At 43.3% G+C, this 21,137-nt stretch overlaps 1 protein-coding gene across 2 annotated transcripts in view; it reads left to right on the plus strand.

Moving 5' to 3' along the window:
- Positions 1–21,137, plus strand: part of LOC144696781 (E3 ubiquitin-protein ligase TRIM33-like) — a 122,707-nt gene that overhangs the window by 32,038 nt on the left and 69,532 nt on the right. For both annotated transcript variants that reach the window (XM_078568508.1, XM_078568509.1), the window contains exon 2: positions 16,915–17,033. In XM_078568508.1, the coding sequence (XP_078424634.1) occupies positions 16,915–17,033 (119 nt within the window). The remainder of the gene's footprint in view (positions 1–16,914; positions 17,034–21,137) is intronic.

The following is a 21,137-nucleotide window of genomic DNA, read 5'->3' on the forward strand; positions in this document are numbered from 1 at the left end:
AGCACTGAGGCAGGCCATTTGGCCTTTCCAGTCAATGTTGATGTTTATGCTGCAAGGGGGCTTACTCCTGCCCCCTTTCATCTCAAGACTATCAACACATCCTTCTATTCCTTTCTCCCTCGTGTATTTATCTAGCTCCCTGTTGAATGCAAACATCCTATTCTCCTCAACCAAGTTCCAAATTCTAACCACTTTCTGGGTAAAGGGGTTTCTCTTGAATGCTTCATTGAATTTACTGCTCTTGGTATGAATACTCTGGATCTCCACTACTTTATTGTACCATATCACCAGTCTGACCACTGTGGAATGCAACCACCCTAGTGAGAATGTGTGCAGGAGAGGCTGAACAAGCTGGCTCTCTTTTCTCTTGAAAAGAGGGCTGAGCTAATGGAGGTCTTCAAAATTATGCAAGGTTTTGAGAGAGTAAACACATTATTGAAGTGTGTTAAAGACTGAATCCAGAGGCCACCAATATAGGATAGTCACTAGGAAATCAAGCCGGGAATTCAGGAGAAACGCCTTTGCCCTGAGAGAGTGGTGAGAATGTGGAGCTCACTATCACAGGGAGTGGTTGAGATTAATGGAGCAGATGCATTTAAATAGAAGCTTGATAAATACCTGCGGGGGTGGGGTATGGTGGGGGTGGAGAAAGGAATACAGGGTTATGCTGACATTGAGTTACAAAAGTAACTTTTCTAGTGCTTTTAATGTAATAAAACATCCCAAGGCATCTCAGTGGAGTGTTAGAAATCAAAAACCAGCATGGACTGATTGGCCCATGGCCTGTTTCTGTGCTGTATATTCTGCCTAATTCCATCTGTCATTCAGGCGCTGTTCAACTGGCAACACATTAAATCTGTTTTTGCACTAACAGATTGGTCTTCTGAAGGTATTAAAACTCAGCTAGCACTCATCTAATACGAGGCACCATGGCACAGCTCAGGAATTCCTTCCTGTTTTCAAAGATCAGTTGAGAATTGGGTCCTCGCATTGGAACAGCAATTAAAAAGAAAATAACTTGAAATCAATTACTAACATAACATTAAGAACATAAATAGGAGCAGGAGTAGACTGTACTGCCCTTTGAATCTGCTCTTCCACTCAATACTATCATGGCTGATCTTCTGCTTCAACTCCATTTTCCCACCAGCTCTCCATCTCCTTTGATTCCCTGAGAGACCTAAAATTTGTCCTTCCCAGTCTTAAATATATTCAACAATGGAGCATCCACAGTCCTCTGGGATAGAACATGCCAAAGATTAGATTCTGCTCCCATTTCACTTGCCATACAAAGAACAATGGATGTAATTGTTAAGGAATAAAAGAACATAAACATAAAGAATAGGAACAGGAGTAGACCATTCGGCCCCTCAAGCCTGCTCTGTCATTCAATAAGATCATGGCTGATCTGCTTGTGTTTTGAATTCCACATTCCCATCTAACCTCGATAACCTTTGATTCCCTTGCCTAATAAGAATTGATCTACCTCTGCCTTAAAAATATTTCAATGACCCCGCCTCCACCACCTTCTGAGGCAGAGAGTTCCAAAGTCACATAACCCTCCGAGTGAAAAAAATTCTCCTTATCTCTGTGCTAAAAGGGTGACCCCTAATTTTAAAACAGTGCCCCCTAGTTCTGGACTCTCTCTCCCACAAGAGGAAACATCTTTTCCACATCCACCTTGTGAAGGCCGTTCAGGATCTTATATACTTCAATCAAATCACCCCTCGCTCTTCTAAACTCCAGTGGAAACAAGCCCAGTCTGTCCAACCTTTCCTCAATACACAGCCCACTCATTCCAGGTATCAATCTAGTAAACCTCCTTTGAACCACCTCCAATGCATTTACATCCTTCCTTAAATAAGGAGACCAAAATTGCACACAGTATTCGAGATATGGTCTCACCAATGCCCTGTATAACTGAAACATAACATCCTTACTTTTATGTTCAATTCCTCTATAATGAAGGATAGCATTCCATTAGCCTTCTTAATTACTTGCTGTACCTGCATACTAACTTTTTGTGACTCATGTACTAGAACATCTAGATCCCTCTGCACCTCAGAATTATGCAGCCGTTCTCCATTTAAGTAATACTCTGCTTTTTTATTCTTCCTACCAAGTGAACAACTTCACATTTTCCCACATTAAACTCCATTTGTCAGATCTTTGCCCACTCACTCAACCTATCTATATCCATCTGCAACCTCATGTCCTCTTCACAACATACTTTCCTACCTCTCTATCTGACTATCCGGAGACTGGAACATCTGGGCCATTGTGTCTCCATGTTTTTTCCTTCCAAAAATGCATTGCTTCACACTTCTGTGTTTGCTGATTTTACTAGTCTAAATCGCCTGAAATCTTCCACTATTCCCCTCACTGTTCAGTTCATTGCCATATGCATACATACATGCATGCATACATACATGCATACGTGCATACATACATGCATACATACATACACACATATATATACCATATGTTGCTTCCAGCCTTGGTCAGCTTTGTATCCACAGCCACTTCTCCTTTAATTCCATGGGCTTCAATTTTGCTAAATAATCTATAATGGCACTTTATCAATGCCTGTTGAAAGCCCATTTACATATAATGAGCTGCACTGCCTTCAACAACCCTCTCCATTGCATAATGGAACAGTTCAGTCAGGTTTGACCAACACAATTTATCTTTAACAAATTCATGTTGGCTGTCATTTATTAACTTGTGCCCTTCCAAGTGATAGTTTTGTCCCCGATTATTGTCTCTAAATGTTTCCCAACGCTGACGGACTGACAGGTCTGTAGTTACTGGAGTGATCAGGAGTATACCATTGAGAAATCACCAGTCTTCAGCACAACACTCATTCAAGTAGAACTAAATGATAGCAACAATCGGGGATGTTTGAGAAGCCAGAATTGGGGGGTGGTGGAGAAATTTCAGAGGGTTGTGAAGCTGGAGGAGGTTACGGAAATGGATAGGGACCATGGAGGGATTTGAAAAGAAGGATAAACATTTTAGAATTGAGATGTTGCTTAACTGGGAGCCAATGTAGGTTGGTGAGCACAGGGGAAATGGGTGAACAGGACTTGGTGTGAGTTAGGACATGGGCAGCAGAGCTTTGGATGACCTCAAGTTTACAGAAAGTTGACAGCCAGGAGTGCATTGGAATAGTCAAGTCCAGAGGTAACAATAGAATGGATGAGTATTTTTCCAGCAGATGAGTTGGGGCAGGGGAGGATAGGTGTAATGTTACAGAGGTGGAAATAGGTAGTCTTAATGATGGCCTGGTTACTTGGTCAGAAGTTAATCTTGTGCCAAAGCCTCTGCTATTTCCACCCAAGCTTCCCTCGGCAACCTTGGATCTTATCTGAGCCCTGTGGCTTTTCTACCTTGAGCACTACCAATCTTTTAAAAATCTATTTATACCCTATCTGATTTCTCTCCTGCCGCCTTCTTTTACTGTGAGAATTGACAGCATCTATAGTGAAGACAATGGGAAAGAAATTATTTAGTAAGTCCGTCATGCCCTCTGTCACTATAAGATGATTTCCTTTTGTCTGTAATCTGCTCCACCCTTTGACTTTTAATGTGTTTATAAAAAACTTTGGTTCCTTTCTTGTTGCCTTCAAATCACTTCTCATACTCTCTTTGCTCCCCACTTTCTCCCTATTCCCTGTTTTAGCTCTCCTCTGCACTCTTTGCAACCTGCTTGACAATCTACTGAATTATGAATTTAACTTTTTTTTATCATAAGCTTGCTTTTTCTGTTTCATTCTAGTATCTATACCTTTAAAACTGTAGGGAGCTCTAACTATGGATGCCTTTCCTTCCCCCTTATGTGAACATGTCTAGTCTGGTCATTTTCAACTTGGCAAACTGTGACTTATGGAGTGCCACAGGTATCAGTGCTGGGGACTCAATTATTTACAGACTATGTTAATGCTTGGGTGAAGGACCAACTGTATTGTAGCCAAATCTGCTGACAATATATAGATAGGTAGGAAAGTAAGTTGTGAGGAGGATATAGAGAGTTTGCAAAGGGATATGGGTAGGTTAAGTGAGTGGGCAAAAATTTGGCAGATGGAGTATAATGTGGGAAAATGTCAGGTTGTCCACTTGGCAGGAAGAATAGAGGAGCTGAATATTATTGAAATGGAGCAAGACTTCCGAATGCTGCCGTAAAGAGGGATCTGGGTGTCCTTGTACATGAGTAGATACAGCAAGTAATTAGGAAGACAAATGGTTCATTGGCCTTTATTGCAAAGGGGATGTAGTATTAGTATAGGGAAGACTTGCTACAACTGTATATGGCATTGGTGAGACTGCATCTAAAGTACTATTTTGGTCTCCTCTTAAGGGGATTTCTGGGATAAGGGGCTGTCTTATGAGGAAAGATTGGGCAGGTTGGGCCTATACTTATTGGAGTTTAGAAAAATGAGAGGTGATCTTATTGAAACACATCAGATTCTGAAGGGGCTTGAGAGGGTCCATGCTGAGAGGATGTTTTCCCTCTTGGGGGGCTAGAACTAAGGGACACTGTTTAAAAATAAGGGTTCTTCAACTTAAGACTGAAAGGAGGTGGAATTACCTCTCTGAGTTGTTAATCTTTGGAATTCTCCTCCCCAGAGAACAATGGAGGCTGGGTCATTAAATGTATTCAAGGCTGAGTTAGATTTTTGATTGGAAAGGAGTCAAGGATAATGGGGAAAGGCAGGGAAGCAGAGTTCAGGTCACAATCAGATCAACCATGATTCTTAAATTTCTTAAAATTAAATATTTCTTAAGATGATCTTAAAATAGGACATGTAGAGCAGGCTCGATGAGCCGAATGGCCAACTGTTCCTATTTCTTACTATCTTATGATCCGAACTTTGCTAAACCTAATGATGTTGTGATCACTGTTTCCTAAATGCTCTCTATTAAATATCCTCTACTTGGCCAATCTCATTCCCGAGAACTAGATTCAGCACCGCTTTCTTCTTCATTGGCCTGGAAGCTCACTGATCCTGTACATATTTAGGAATTCTTCTCCCTCGTTGTTCTTTTCACTGTTTATCCTCCAGTCTATGCTGAGATGATTAAAGACATCGATTTCAAAGCTATTAATTTTACATCTTTTTGACATTTGCTTGTAAATTTTCTCTTCTGTGACCTTTTCATTTATTTAGAAGTCTGTAGTAAACAGCCAGCTCCTGTTCAGTTTCTTAACTCTAACTTAATGGGTTCTGTCTTCGATTTCTCTGATGCATCACCCCTTTCCAGGGCTGTAACAACTCCTTTGATCGATGCTGCCACCATCCACCCTCCAATCTTTATGTCCCTTCCATATTCCTCCTACAGCCAGGGATGTTAAGTGCCCACTCCTCCTCTTGTTTGAGCCAGGTCTCTGCCATTGCCACTATATCCTAATCCCACGTGACAACTTGTATCTGCTTGCCCACCTTACTTACTACGTTCACTAAGTTTATGCACATGCGCTCTAAACCTGCCTTTGCCTGCCATGCATTTTACTCCTGATCCTTCGTACTTCTGGACTACTCTTTATTCTAACGCAGTCTGCTTCTCCCAGTCCCTTATGCACCTTATATCTCCATTCTAGTGCTTCATCCTGGTTTCCCACCTGTGCCAAATTAGTTCACACCCTTCCCCAGAGCACAGTTTTACATTATATTCAAAGCTTATGGTGAATTAAACCCATTATACTCAAAGGTCCATGTAAATAAAATTTAAGCTTGCCTCCAGTGGACCTCATACCCTCACATCCCTCCGTAATACAGAGCTTCAGGTTAATTCTAGTCTCATTTACAGTATCCCAGCTAACCAGACATGGAGCAGGGATTTGATCTGACACCTACTTCCTCTAAATGGTTACTCTCAGATAACCAGGAGTACAGCAGTATTACCTTACAGTCAGTGCAAATATAAGACAAGTCTTAACAGGTGAATGGATTTCATCTAGTCATTGGGTAGCTGGCACAAATAATGATGGTTGTCCTCCACATAATAGCCTGACAGATAAAATTTTATTGTCAGACTATTATGTGGAGGACACCATATTATTTGGCAGCTACCCAGATATTATAAGAGTTATGGTCTTGGGTAGTCACTGATTTCCCACCAGGCACATGGCTATACTGTATGTCAGCTGTGGCTCTCTTTGCCTCTGAGACAGAAGGTTGTGGGGTCAAGACCCGCTTCATGGATTTAATCACAAATCCAGGTTGGCAGTTCAGTGAGGTATTGGGGGAGTGTTGTGTTGCTGCAGATGTCGTCATTCAAATGAGGCAGTAAATGGAGGCACCCTGTTACGATCTATGTAGAGACCAATAACTTTAAAGAGAAATTCGAACTTCCAGTTAACAGTTGAAAGAAAGACACATCAACATTTCATGTTTTAAAACTTTTACTGCAACAAATAATTAAAAACGACTATTAACCAAACACCATATTCTTTTTGTGAGTAACTTGTGCTTAAAACTATATAAATGAACAGTTTCTTTTTATCACACATTTTACACTGCACAGAATTACAGTTCTTATCACACCAGTTCACAGTTGGTCCTAGCTTTCAATACGTTTCTCCCATTTTACTTTACAAGCGGGTAACCTCTAATCCCAAAACCATCTTACTGTCAGGGCTACACAGTAGATTTCTTCCTCTATCTCCAAGCTAGGCAAATCCTTCCAGCTTCCTTTAACTCCTTGCAAACTTGGTGTTCAATCTGAACGTGAGCTCCCACCTGCATTTTGTATGTTGAATGATAGAGTCAGCAATGTTTCTGGTTAAGGTGCAGGCCTGGCTGGTTCTATTTCTTGCTCTCTACCTCTCAGATGGCTACAGACCACACAAGACAAAGCTGCACTTGTTTTCTATCTGTAATATTCCTGGGTTTAAAGTGAAGCCTGTAACCTGATCTCAGAAATATCTCCCTCTCTCTTCTTAGGCATGGCAACAGGAAACACATTAACTTTGTATCCAAGTAGAAATGCTAATTTGTTATCTTTGATTGCAACTCCCTTTCATCTTCAGCTATAACACCTTTCTGGGACTTTGGGAGACTGAGGGTCAACTCATTGTAGACTTAGAAACTGCTGTCATTGTCTCCAAGTGTAAATACCTTGCACCGTCTTCTCGATAAAACAATCTGAGTCTTCCTTTGATCTCTAGCAATTAATCCACCCAGGCTTACTGCCAGGCAGATGCCAGCAGAAGTCACATGACCCCCTTCATTTGTTCTAAATTTAAAGCTACAGTTCCAAAACATAATAATCTTATAAACCAAAAGATACTGTCCTAAAACATAATCTTATAAACCCCACTATTCTAATGGATGTAAAAGGTCCCATGATGTTATTTCACAGAAGAATAGGGGACCTCTTCTTAGTTTCCCTCGCTCAACTGGAATCACTCCTAAAGTACCCACTTGGCTTTAAAGTGCTTTAGGAAGCCCAGATAGTATGAAAGGCACTATATGCGTGCAATCACTTTCTAGAACAGGTGAATTCAGTTCTGCTAAGTTTTTAACATGGGTCAAGCTTTCTTTGTTTGATTGCCTTGATCATGAGTTGGGGTTCAAGTTGCAAAACTCCTTTGGGTATTTGGACGATAACTGTTCCTTGGTGCACCCACCATGGCAATACCTTGACCAATCAGAGCCCACTTGCTAACCAATCAGCACCCTTTTTTTTCATGCAGTATAAATTGTTGCTCCCTTTGAAATCTGGCATTCTTTTGTCTGTCCTGATGAGTGAAAGATGAAAAACTTTGACAGCATGTCTCTTTCTTTTTTCAGCAATACTCAGGTTAAATATTCATCCGTAGATTGTTCGTTGGTGGCCTTAAGAAAACTGAAAGTCTTAAGTAGGACATAAGACCATTTATTTGATGATCTCATTGACTTCCCTTTTCTTTACCCACATTCCTCATCTTGGGTGAGCAGTGTCAGCTTGCTTGTCCCACCCTTTCACAAACACAGGCAACCCTTAGCAAGAGTATTCTTCTTTCCAAATCTCCTTCAAGAAATGAAAGCTTTTGTAAAGTTGTGCAAGGCCTGGGGAAACTGTGACATTCAGAACCCTTATTTCCCAGCAGCTTTAGACAGTGTCACACACTCACCCTGATTTCATGTACCTTTTCACTGTTTCTATAAACTCTGCACTTGTGTGTTCAAAAAAATGACTTCTGTATTGTAAGTGTGTGATCTTTGACCTGGAAGTACATTTACTTCTGCAGCTAAGCTGGCCTAATAACTGAGCTCTGTAGAAGAGTCATATTGGAAATTTTAACTCTGTTTCTCTCTCCGCAGATGCTGCCAGACTTGCTGAGTTTTTCCAGCACTTTGTTTTTATTTCTAATAAGTGCCATTGTATATTGTACTCTCTGCTCCGACCCAACCTTTTAGAGAATGCAACTATCGGCCAACGGTTTCAAAAAGTCAATAGTTTATATTTAAGAAATAGAAGCAGGAGTAGGCTATTCAGCCCCTCGAGCCTGTTCTGCCATTCAGTAAGATCTTGGCTGATCTGATTGTGGCCTTAACTCCACTTTGCTTGACCTCAACGAAACCCCCCACTCCCCACTGCCCCCCGGAGCTCTTGACTCCCTTGTTAATCAAAAATCTGTCTACCTCAGCCTTGAATATATTCAATCCAGATGCATTGGAATAAACACATTTTATTCACCGATATTTCAAGAATTGCTGCTGTCCTTAGCCTGCTAAACATGTTATCAAAAATAAAAACAAAAATACCTGGAAAAACTCAGCAGGTCTGACAGCATCTGCGGAGAGGAATACAGTTAACATTTCGAGTCCGTATGACTCTTCAACAGAACTAAGGAAAAATGGAAAAGAAGTGAATTATAAACTGGTTTAAGGGGGTGGGGGGGGCGGTAGGACAGGTAGAGCTGGATAGAGGGCCAGTGATAGGTGGAGATAACCAAAGGATGTCACAGACAAAAGGACAAAGAGGTGTTGAAGGTGGTGATATTATCTAAGGAATGTGCTAATTAAGGGTAGAAAGCAGGACAAGCAAGGTACAGATAGCCCTAGTGAGGGTGGGATGGGGGGGAAGGGATCGAAATAGGCTAAAAGGCAGAGATAAAACGATGGAAATACATTTAAAAATAATGGAAATAGGTGGGAAAAGAAAAGTCTATTTAAATATTTGGAAAAAAGAGGGATCGGAAAGGGGGTGGGGATGGAGGAGAGAGTTCATTATCTAAAATTGTTTAACTCAATATTTAGTCCGAAAGGCTGTAAAGTGCCTAGTCGGAAGATGAGGTGCTGTTCCTCCAGTTTGCGTTGAGCTTCACTGGCACAATGCAGCAGGCCAAGGACGGACATGTGGGCATGAGAGCAGGGTGGAGTGTTGAAATGGCAAGCAACAGGGAGGTCTGGGTAATGCTTGCGGACAGACCGAAGGTGTTCCACAAAGCGGTCACCCAGTCTGCGTTTGGTCTCTCCAATGTAGAGGAAACTGCATTGGGAGCAGCGAATGCAGTAGACTAAATTGAGGGAAGTGCAAGTGAAATGCTGCTTCACTTGAAAGGAGTGTTTGGGCCCTTGGACGGTGAGGAGAGGGGAAGTAAAGGGGCAGGTGTTGCACCTTCTGCAGTTGCATGGGAATGTGCCGTGGGAGGGGGTTGAGGTGTAGGGGGTGATGGAGGAGTGGACCAGGGTGTCCCGGAGAGAACGATCCCTGCGGAATGCCGCCGGGGAGGTGAAAGGAAAATATGTTTGGTGGTGGCATCATGCTGGACTTGGCGGAAATGGCGGAGGATGATCCTTTGAATGCGGAGACTGATGGGGTGATAAGTGAGGACAAGGGGGACCCTATCATGGTTCTGGGAGGGAGAGGAAGGTGTGAGACCAGATGCGCGGGAGATGGGCCGGACATGGTTGAGGGCCCTGTCAACCACCGTGAGTGGAAAACCTCGGTCAAGGAAGAAGGAAGACATGTCAGAGGAACTGTTTTTGAAAGTGGCATCAGCAGAACAGATGCGACGGAGGCGAAGGAACTGAGAGAATGGGATGGAGTCCTTACAGGAAGCGGGGTGTGAGGAGCTGTAGTTGAGGTAGCTGTGGGAGTCGGTAGGCTTGTAATGAATATTGGTGGACAGTCTATCACCAGAAATTGAGATAGAGAGGTCAAGGAAGGGAAGGGAAGTGTCAGAGATGGACCATGTGAAAATGATGGAGGGGTGGAAATTGGAAGCAAAATTAATAAATTTTTCCAGGTCCAGACGAGAACATGAAGCAGCACCAAAGCAATCATCGATGTACCAGAGAAAGAGTTGTGGGAGGGGGCCGGAGTAGGACTGGAACAAGGAATGTTCCACATACCCCATAAAGAGACAGGCATAGCTGGGGCCCATGCGGGTACCCATAGCCACACCTTTTATTTGGAGGAAGTGAGAGGAGTTAAAGGAGAAATTGTTCGGTGTGAGAACAAGTTCAGCCAGACGGAGGAGAGTAGTGGTGGATGGGGATTGTTCGGGCCTCTGTTTGAGGAAGAAGCGGAGAGCCCTCAGACCATCCTGGTGGGGGATGGAGGTGTAGAGGGATTGGACGCCCATGGTGAAGAGGAGGCGGTTGGGGCCAGGGAACTGGAAATTGTTGATATGATGTAGGGTGTCAGAGGAATCACGGATGTAGGTGGGAAGGGACTGGACAAAGGGAGAGAGAATGGAGTCAAGATAGCAAGAAATGAGTTCCATGGGGCAGGAACAGGCTGACACAATCGGTCTGCCGGGACAGTTCTGTTTGTGGATTTTGGGTAGGAGGTAGAAACGGGCCGTCCGAGGTTGGGAGACTATGAGGTTGGAAGCTGTGGAAGGAAGATCTCCAGAGGAGATGAGATAGGTAACAGTCCTGGAAACAATGGCTTGATGTTCAGTGGTGAGGTCATGGTCCAGGGGGAGTTAGGAGGAAGTGTCTGCTAGTTGACGCTCAGCCTCTGCGAGGTAGAGGTCAGTGCGCCAGACAACAACAACACCACCCTTGTCAGAAGGTTTGATGACAATGTCAGGGTTGGACCTGAGAGAACGGAGTGCAGCAAGTTCAGAGAGAGACAGGTTAGAGTGGGTGAGAGGAGCAGAGAAATTGAGACGACTGATGTCACGCCAACAGTTCTCAATAAAAAAATCAAGAGAAGGTAAGGTTCCAGAGGGAGGGGTCATAAACATATTATCTCCTCAGATTGCAAAACCCAATTAATTCACTGCTGTTTTTAAAAATGTAACTTGTAATCTTCCCTTTTATTTTCTAATGCCAATCTTATCCTTTTTGAACCTCGTTTCATTTCTGTGTTACTTCGGTCTGCTTTCCTCCACCGCCAACTCACCCTGACCCCCTCTCATTTGTTGGATGACCCACTGGCATGCTGCTTTACCAACATGTTCCCACTTTTGGGCCATTTTTGATATTCCGGTTTGGGGTGGATATGGTTACTCACTCTCAATCGGCGGGTAGCCAATTCGACACCTATTGGGTGTGAGGAAGAACTTTTTTACGCAGCAGGTGCTAATGACCTGGAACTTGCTGCCTACAAGGGAGGTGGAAGTGGAGACAATGAATAATTTCGAAAGGAAATTGAATGGGCACTTGAGGGAAATAAACTTGCAGGTCTACGGGGATAGAGCGGGGGGAATGGGACTGACTGGATTGCTCTGCAGGGAGCTGGGCTAAATGGCCTCTTTCTGTAATGCCGTAATGATGGTATGACGGGATTGGGATTCTGGAATGAAAATGCAGCCCATTGTCTGTTCCCCTGTTCCCCTGAAAGATGTGGCCTGTATCGTACATCATAGGATATTTTGATATTGCACATTTCATTTGGCATTTCAATTAGACGAAGTACACTAAATGAAAACTAAGCACAGTGAGCTGCTTTTTGGAGTTTGTGTACGGAGGTAATATACAGCACGCTGTCTGTAGATACTTGATATTAAAATTTCAACAGATAATCCCCCCATGAAAAATTTGTAATTCCCCAATATCTTAAAATCTACGTATCCAAGTTACGCCACACTGAACTGCAATGGTTAATGTTTTTGCAGATGGCAGTCAGTGAGGTGTCGTTAATGTGCTCCTAAAGCCACCATTGTTATCTGCAATTCCATATTCATGTAATAATTGCAAAACTTGACCAGTTATGGTAGTTCCTGGGTAAATCAAATGCTGGGTATCAGTATTCATTAGCAGAATCTGCTCCCATCATTATGCCTCTGGTCTGGCTTGATTGACACCCAAGGCCCTCTTAGACTGGGTATGCAGCATGTTTAACTGAGCTGCCTGACATGTCCAGGCCAGCGTTTATTCCTCCACCAATGTCATCAAAACAGGTTATCATGTACGTGGGTCCCTGTGTGCAATTTGGCCGCTGTAATTCTTACACTACAACAGGGCTGTAAAGTGCTTTGGGATGTCATGAGGTTGCTATCTGAATGCAAGTCTTTTTTTTGACACACACCTTGGGAATCAAAACTAGAACCTTCTGATCCGTTGCCTTTATCCAATGTGCTTTTGGAGCACGCTCAACACTTGGCTCTTTGTGTGGTGTCATTGTTCATGATGGCCACTAGCAGCTGAAGCACTGAGCTCCGGGCTGTGCTGGAGACCATGTGTTGAAGTCTGGAAGGTGGCTGTGGTTTGCATTTACTAGAAAAATGTTATGCTTGTGAATGGCAATTTTAGATTTGATAAGTATTTATAGTACACCAGGGGTAACAAATAAATTACTGACAGTGCTGCCGGTCTTTGCAGCCGTTCAAAGTGCTGGCAATCCCATGATCATACTGCAAGGGAACAGCCATTATATGCCGGTTTAATGTGATTCTAACATCAGAACTTCCCTATGCTGACAATTTCTTATCCTGGAGCTGTGGTTGAGCATGGAGTTGTGTTAAGCAGTGCTGGTCCCTGGAATGCCCCATGTGCAGGAGGCTCTTGAGCTGAATTATATCTCACTTAATGAAAAAGTGGGGAAGGAAAGGCCTATTCTAGAATGGAGAAGGAGACAACTGCTGTTATTCGTTATTCCCCAGTTTGACAATCGAGATTGCATTATGCAATGACTATTGTATTATGACCGATGCAGTTGGTAAAGTGGAGTTACTTAAAAATCCCAGAGGGAAACTTTAAACAACTGTCATGACCTATAATTTTCAGTGTTATGTTTGAGATGCAACTCTAAATTCAGGAATCAGACCACCAGTTATCCAGGCTTTACATTAAACTAATTGAAACATTTTATTAATTTACACAGGTTAAAATATATACACATGGCTACAAATTACTACTATCATAACTTTTAACAAATTCCCAAACTAATCTCCATTAAGGCAACAGCAACCCACAGACTTAACCAAACACCAGGCAAAGCACTTTCACCTTACAAATTCAAAATGAGGCTCTTTCACTGTGGAGCCAGTTGGAGGCTTGAATCTGTCTTTTGATCTTACGTTGCCTCTGCTCCGCACACCCGAAAACTATTGAAGTTATACCTACCACCACTGATTGAATTCAAATTCTCATTGTCTCACCAATCTCTTTGAACTTTACTTTTTAACAATGAAACCCCATTCACTGTACCAAATTTTATTAGTAATATAAACATATTGCTTGGTAACTGCTAGAAAGGCTTCTTTAATGCTCTATTCAAAAAAATGCAAATACACTCTACCTCTCTGTTTACATCTCAAACTAGTACATATCAAAGCACCCATTCTAGCTGACTTTAATCCAATTAAGACACACCTGCAGACTAAACCTCTATTTTAAAAGAAAAATGTTTTCCAAAATATTATATACATTAATAGCTTCATGACAGTTGTCAAAACATAACTTCCAATATCCAACGCCACATTATTCAACACCAACTTGTATTTACACAGCAGCTGTAACTTGGTAAAACTCAGTCCCAAGGTGCCTCACAGGAGCATTACCAAACGAACATTTACCCTGAGCCACTTGAAATATTAGGACAGGTGATCAAAAGTTTGGCTGAGATGGATTTTAAGGAATTCCTTAAAGGAGGAGAGGAGGGTAGAGAGGCAGAGAAGTGTAGGAAGGGGATTCCAGATTCTGGGGCCTGGGCAGCTGAAGGCATGGCCGGAAATGGAGGGCGCAAAGGAAATGGGGGATACTTACGTCCAAGGTCAGAGTTGTCGAAACTCAGATTCCTTGGAGAATTGTACAGCTGTAGGAGGCTACAGGGATCACAAGGGCAATGCCATAGAGCAGTTTGAATATGAGGGTTAGAATTTCAAAATTGAGAGGCATTGCTGGACTGGGAACCACTGTAGGTCAGTGAGCACAGGGATGACAGGAATTAGTGCGAATTAAAATGTGGGCAACAGAATTTTGGATAAGCTCAAGTGTACGCAGGTTGAACGTATTCGGCAGTTGCAGGTTGACTTAATCGTGTGGTCTTCAGTTTAAAGACTTTGAAGAATCTAGTCAAACTTTTCAACAACAAATACTTGCATTTATCTGCACTTGTTTCATGTAGGAGAATATCCCATGATGCTCCACAGAGACAACATAAAAAAACACAATGGACACCACTGAGCAAAAAAATTGGGATATTATGAGAGGTGACCCAAAGAGTTGGGTTTTAAGGAGGGTCACAATAGAAGCAAATTAGTTTATGGTGAGAATTCCATAGTAAGGTACTGAAGTCATGGCCTCTAGTGGTGGGACTTCAGAAATGGCAGAGGGCGGGGTTGTGGGGTGGGTCTTGAGGTCAGACCCTGAGGGGAAAGGGAATTTGGGGCTGGGGATGATTAAAGAGAGAGATCAGAACGAGACCATGAAGGGATTTTTAAATCTCTCCTACATTGTGTTGCAGCGGGGTTAAATGCAATCAGGAGCTTGGAGTTGCCAGGAGAGGTTGGAAGGCTGAGAGCCGGTCAGCAAGGTCTCAAATCACTAAATGGGGGAAAAAAAAATGCATAATTGGAAACTTTGGTTGATCATTAAAAATAAGTATTAAAATTGTACACTGGACCTCATCGTCACATCGTCATGCTGCACGAATTAACTGATGCTTCCAACTTCTTCATAAATGTCAGGATCTCCACTTTGCCGCATTTAAGATGCAGTGGATGCTTTTCTGTATGTCGTTTAATGTTGCTTTTGTAACAACAATTTGCCCGGAGTGGGAAGGAATTATGACTGTGCAATCAAGGGATCTACTTACATTTCTTCAAAAATCATCTTCTAGGTGATCAGTGCTTACATTGTAAGCCTGGTTACTCCAGGTGATTGTTGACCTTAGTGTAGAGATCTCCAACTATTCTTTGGGCTAATGGTCTATAACTTCCGAGCTCCGGGGCGTTTGGTACTGACCTCCCCAGACCTTCTCCCCATGGGACCCCTCCCAACGGGGCTTCTCCCACGCCCCTGACCTCCACCCCTCACAACTGACCACCTGACCAGCATGACTGCCATCCCCCACTGACCACCCAACCCCCACCCCCGCACTGACCAACTGACCCCCAACTTTAATGTATTGAAATGTCACAAGGTGTGTTATAGAAGCATTATAAAACAAGTATGACACCGAGCCACGGAATGAGATACTGGGGCAGATGACCAAAGGTTTGGTCAAACAGTATGTTTTAAGAAATGTCTTAAAGGAGGAAAGCAAGGTAGGGAGGTGGAGAGGCATAGGGAAGGAATTCTAGAGCTAGGGGCCCGGGCAACTGAAGCAATGGTCACCATAAAAGAGCGTGTGATATTCTGGTCAGCGGGCGTGCGCGAGAGTTGCCTATTAAGGCCATTAGTCAATTAATTAAAAGCTATTCTTCGCTGCCCATCCAACCTTACGGTTAGTGGGCGGGTGAATCAACCGGGAAGCCTTTAGATTCTTTAGGAAACCTCATCCATGGACTTTTTATAACGTGTATGTTCATGTGAGTGAGTCCTATGTGGAGACAAGTTTTTCACATTTTCATAATCTTAATTTTGATTTTAATATTCGTCTGCTCCCTGAGGCAGCTCCCTGCCTTCCGGGAGCTTTCAGTCTGCGCTCCCTTGCGCCTGCACAGACTTTTGCGCTCTCCTGCCTCCCGCCCCCACCCCGGCAGCGCTGAGCTTCTCAGCGCGTCTTTCACGCCAGTTGCCCGTTAATTGGGCAGCCAGCATGAAATGGGGGGGGTGGGGCGATTGGGTGGTGGACCATTTCCTGGCCACTCCAGAGCCTGCCCACCACGCCCACCTAGCGACCTGAAAATCCTGCCCCATAATCACGTTAGCAAGGACGTTTACACGAAACTTTTGTAAATCGCTTGTCAGGCCTCCGTTCTAGTGCAGTTTCCAATTCTGGGCACCAAATTTAGGAAGCTAGGATAGTTCTCCATAGAATAGAGATGCTGAAGTGGGGATTTGATAGAGGCGTTCAACATTATGAAGGGTTTAACGGAGTAAGGAAGGACACAGATTGGAGACGCAGGGGGAAGGTGAGGATTTTTAATGCTGCAAATTGTGACCTGGAGTGTGCTGCCTGAAAGGGTGCTGGAAGCGAATTCAATGGCAATTTGAATGGGATACATAACATGAAAGGAAAGGTGTGCAGAGCTATGGGGAATGAGCAGGTTAGTCGATGGAATGGTCTCCTATTTTACATAATTCTATAATTTAAATAGATGGCGAAAAATTACAGACTGGCTCCCTTAATACCTGTGAAATCTTTCACCATTTTCTCTCCTTAAATGTCATGTGACATACATTTCTAGGAAATTGTAAATCATCAGGCATCACTCAAAATATAAGATTTGTGTGTGTGTATGTGTGTGCGCAACTCCCGAATTAACTGGAGCTGTGAATGTCAGGATAAAAGTATTTCATGGTTTAGGGTTTGGATGTCAGGATGGAGTTTGTAATCTTGAATTTTCTATCTTTTTTTTCTCAGTTGGTGTGATCCGGTGCCCAGTCTGTCATCAGGAATGCAGACAGCCAGATATCATAGACAACTACTTTGTCAAGGATACAACTGAAGTGCCCAGTAGCACAGATGAGAAATTCAACCAGGTGAGAGGCACCCCCATTCACACTCAAATGTAGTGTAACAAGTTCAAAGCAGGGCTGGTATTTGCGGCTTCTGTAAAAGCACAAGACGCAAGCAGCCCAATCAGTTCGGGTGGTAGCAAATTGTTGGATTTTTCTGACTATTATCTGGTATTAAATGACTCAGACTCTGACTGACTCCACCCCCTTTAACATTGGCTCAGGCTCTGACTGACTCCACCCCCTTTAACATTGGCTCAGGCTCTGACTGACTCCACCCCCTTTAACATTGGCTCAGGCTCTGACTGACTCCAGTTGGAGCTATTCTTTGTGCTACTGAGTTTGTTTTTAAGAAATGGAGATCAAAAGTGGTGCCAGAATGGTACATTAAACAAGAAGTGTAAAATGGCTGGCCTCCTCTGGAGTCGGTGCCTTTTAGTTTGTTTACCTGTATACTGCCTCGGGCTGTACCATGGAGACTGTAATGAGTCTGACAGGAGAGTTAACAGAAGCGCAATGTACTTAGCTAAACAGACAGATCAGCAGATATCAAACAAATGTAGAATGACTTCCAGAAGTGCACAAAGGGAAAGGTGTATGCTGGGTGCCAAATTGGTTGTATGCTTCTCTGAAGTTAATTCAGAGCAAATGTTATATACATGGGGAGATGGTGGCGCAGTGGTAATGTAACTGGACTAGTAATCCAGAGGTTTTTGGGACATGGGTTCAAATCCCACCATGGCAGCTGGTGGAATTTAAATTCAATTAATAAATCTGGAATATAAAGCTAGTCTCAGTAATGGCTCTACTGAGTGGTAATAGTTTCTTACTATTTACCCTGTCCATACCCCTCAGGATCTTGAATACCTCTATCAAGTCTCCTCTCAGCCTTCTTTTCTCCAAGTAAATCAGTCCCAATCTATCCCCATAGCTACAGCTCTTTATCCCTTGTGAATCTCCTCTGTATTCCCTCACAACCTTCCTCAAGTATGGCGCCCACAACTGGACGCAATACTCCAGGTGAGGCCTAACTAGTGTCAACATGACCTCCTTACTCTTGTACCTTTTAATAAAGCCTAAGATACTATATGCTTTATTCACTGTTCTCTCAACATGCCCTGCCATCTTCAATGACTTATGAACCTACACACTGGGGCCTCTCTGTTCCTGGACCTCGTTTAGAGTCTCTCCCTTTACTTCATGTTGTCTCTCCATATTCTTCCTGCCAAAATGAATCACCTCACACTTCTCTGCATTGAACTTCATCTACCACTTATCTGCCCAATCCACCAACATGTCTATGTCCTTTTGAAGTTCAAGACTATTCTTATCACAGTTGACAATGTTTCCAATCTTCATATCATCTGCAGATTTTGAAATCATGCCCTGAACACCGCAGTCTAGGTCATTAATATATATCGGGAAGAGCAAGGGTCCCATCTGACCCCTGGGGAACTCCACTACAAACCTTCCTCCAATCTGTAAAACATCCATTAACTACTCTTCTTCGTTTCCTGTCACTCAGCCAATTTCTTATCCAAGTGTTTGCTCTCCCTTTTATTCCATGAGCTAGAACTTTGCTCACAAGTCTGTTGTGTGGCACTGTATCAGATGCCAAGTGGAGAGTATTCCATCACACTCCTGACTTGTGCCCTGTAGATGGTGAACAGCCTTTGGAGAGTCAGGAAGTGAGTTACCCACTACAGGATTCCTAGCCTCTGATCTGCTCTTGTAGCCACAGTATTTATGTGGCTAGTCCAGTTCAGTTTCTTGTCAATGGTAACCCCCAGGATGTTGATAGTGGGGCGATTCAGCGATGGTGATGCCATTGAATGTCATGGGGAGATGGTTAGATTCTCTCTTGTTGGAGATGGTCATTTTCTGGCACTTGTGTTGGGTGAATGTTACTTGCCACTTGTCAGCCCAAGCCTGGATATTGTCCAGGTCTTGCTGCATTTGGACATGGACTGCTTCAGCATCAGAGGAGTTGCAAATGGTGCTGAACATTGTGCAATCATCAGTGAACATCCCCACTTCTGACCTTATAATGGAAGGAATGTAATGTGTTGGGGCAGATGAAGTTTGCAGGCACGAGCCCCTGTGTAGATTCACTCCTGTTTTATTTAACATGTAGCTTGAAGCTTAACTTTCTGGCATATTTACTCTGAGAGAGTGAAATCGCCTCCAACAATTTCTGCCCTTTCCTCCCCTCCCCTCCCCTCCCACCTCATGAGGAGGTTGTCATCTTGCTTTTTATAGTTCTGCTGGCTGTCCTCATCTTTGTTAGCCTAACGAGTGAGTGCTGGGGCTGTAGTCAATAGCAAAGGGGTGGATTCTGACCTGACCATGCAGAGACATCTAGCAGTGCTCTGAATCGGGGGAAGGAACTGTTCATCGGAGGCACCAAGTCCAGCTGGGACCAGTAGAGTCAATACAGACTGTACTCAGTGAGGAAATTTGCATTTATATAGCACTTTTGAAGTGTATTCACTGTAGCAATGTAGGAAATGCAGTTGCCAATTTGTGCACAGCAAGTCCCACAAACAGTAATGTGATAAATGAACAGATAATCCCCTTCAATAATGTTGGTTAAGGGATAAACATTGTCCAGAACACTAGAGAAAATTCCTCTATCATTGGTCCTCTCAGGTGAACATGGAAGATTTCCGATGGGACCTCCACTTCGTGTCTCGTTGGAACGGTGACACCTGTAGTGCAGCACAGAGGGTGTGCTGTGCTCTGAGTGTGTTGGCCTGGATTATATGTTCAAGCCTCTGATGTGAGACTTGAAGCCACAGCCTCTGACTCAAAGACCAGAGGGCTACCAACTGAGCAATGGCTGACAATTGTTTGAATGTGTAATTTGTGGTTGATGAGAATTAATTGAAAACCTTATATGTTGCCTTTGCGTCTCAGAAATTGAGGGAAAACAATTTTTGGAATGGCCTTTTGGGATTGATTGGGATTTTACATTGCTGCTGAACCTATCGGCACTGTGGAGCCCCTTGACTGCACAGAGCACAGCATTTCAGGCCCACCACCAGCTTCTCAGGCAACCAATGGCGAGCAACAGAAGGCAGCCTTGCCAGCGACGCCACATCCTGAGAATGAATTTAAAGAAAGTCTCATTATTATCTGCTCTACTTCTGTTTCATGTGGCTGCAGCAAGGGTATCGTTAGTCAGAGGTGACCTGTGAGGGCCTATCCCAGCACTCTGCAAATATTCCTGCTGAAGAAGTTGGCTTAAAATGAAATTGTAATGACTGTTGCCTGGGAAATTTGGTCATTGACCGACATAACCCAATGTTTGTCATCACTGACCAACTTAATTGAAATCGACCTCTTTCTGTGCATGTGGACCATAGCATTGTGCCCAGAAGACAACAGTACTGGCGATAAATCTCTACCTGTAAAAATCCAGCAGTGTGGTGAAATTAGGTTGCTGCTCTTTCTACAAGGGTTTAAAAACAACAATAGCTTTCATTTATATAGTGCCTTTAGCATGGTTAAATGTCCTAAGGGACTTTGTTAGCAAACAAAAATTGACACCAAGCCAAATGGAGGTATTAGGGCAGATGATCAAAATGTTGGGCAGAGGCAGGTTTTAAGCAGTGTCTTATAGGAGGAAATGTAGAGGCTTAGAAGGAATTCTGGAGCATAGGCCCCAGGCTGCTTGTGGAGCAATTAAAATCGGGAATCCGTGAGACTGGAATTGGAGGAGCGCAGAGATCTTGTTTGTAGGCGATATTGCCTAAGCTGTGCAGTTACACCCTCAGTTACACCCTTAAGCTACTGTGCATGTGTGTCCAGGGTCTCTCAAAAATGTCGTCATGTCAACAAATCAAACACACTCTCTATATAAAAAAAACAGGGTACATTGGTTATAAGACTGGAGAAGGTAAAAAATGGGGAGGGGTGAGGCCACTGAGGGATATGAACACAAGGTTAACAATTTTAAATGTGAGATATTGCCAGACTGGAGCTAATGGAAATCAGTGAGCACAGGGGTGATAGGTGAATAGAACTTGCTGAAAGTTTAGGATCTAAGCAGCAGGGTTTTTAATGAGCTCAAAAGGTGACACCCTCCTCCACACTGAATCTATGTGATGCATTTGTGATACATTTGTG

The sequence above is a fragment of the Cetorhinus maximus genome, chromosome 22, assembly GCF_964194155.1.
Source record: "Cetorhinus maximus chromosome 22, sCetMax3.hap1.1, whole genome shotgun sequence".
Classification (NCBI taxonomy): domain Eukaryota; kingdom Metazoa; phylum Chordata; class Chondrichthyes; order Lamniformes; family Cetorhinidae; genus Cetorhinus; species Cetorhinus maximus.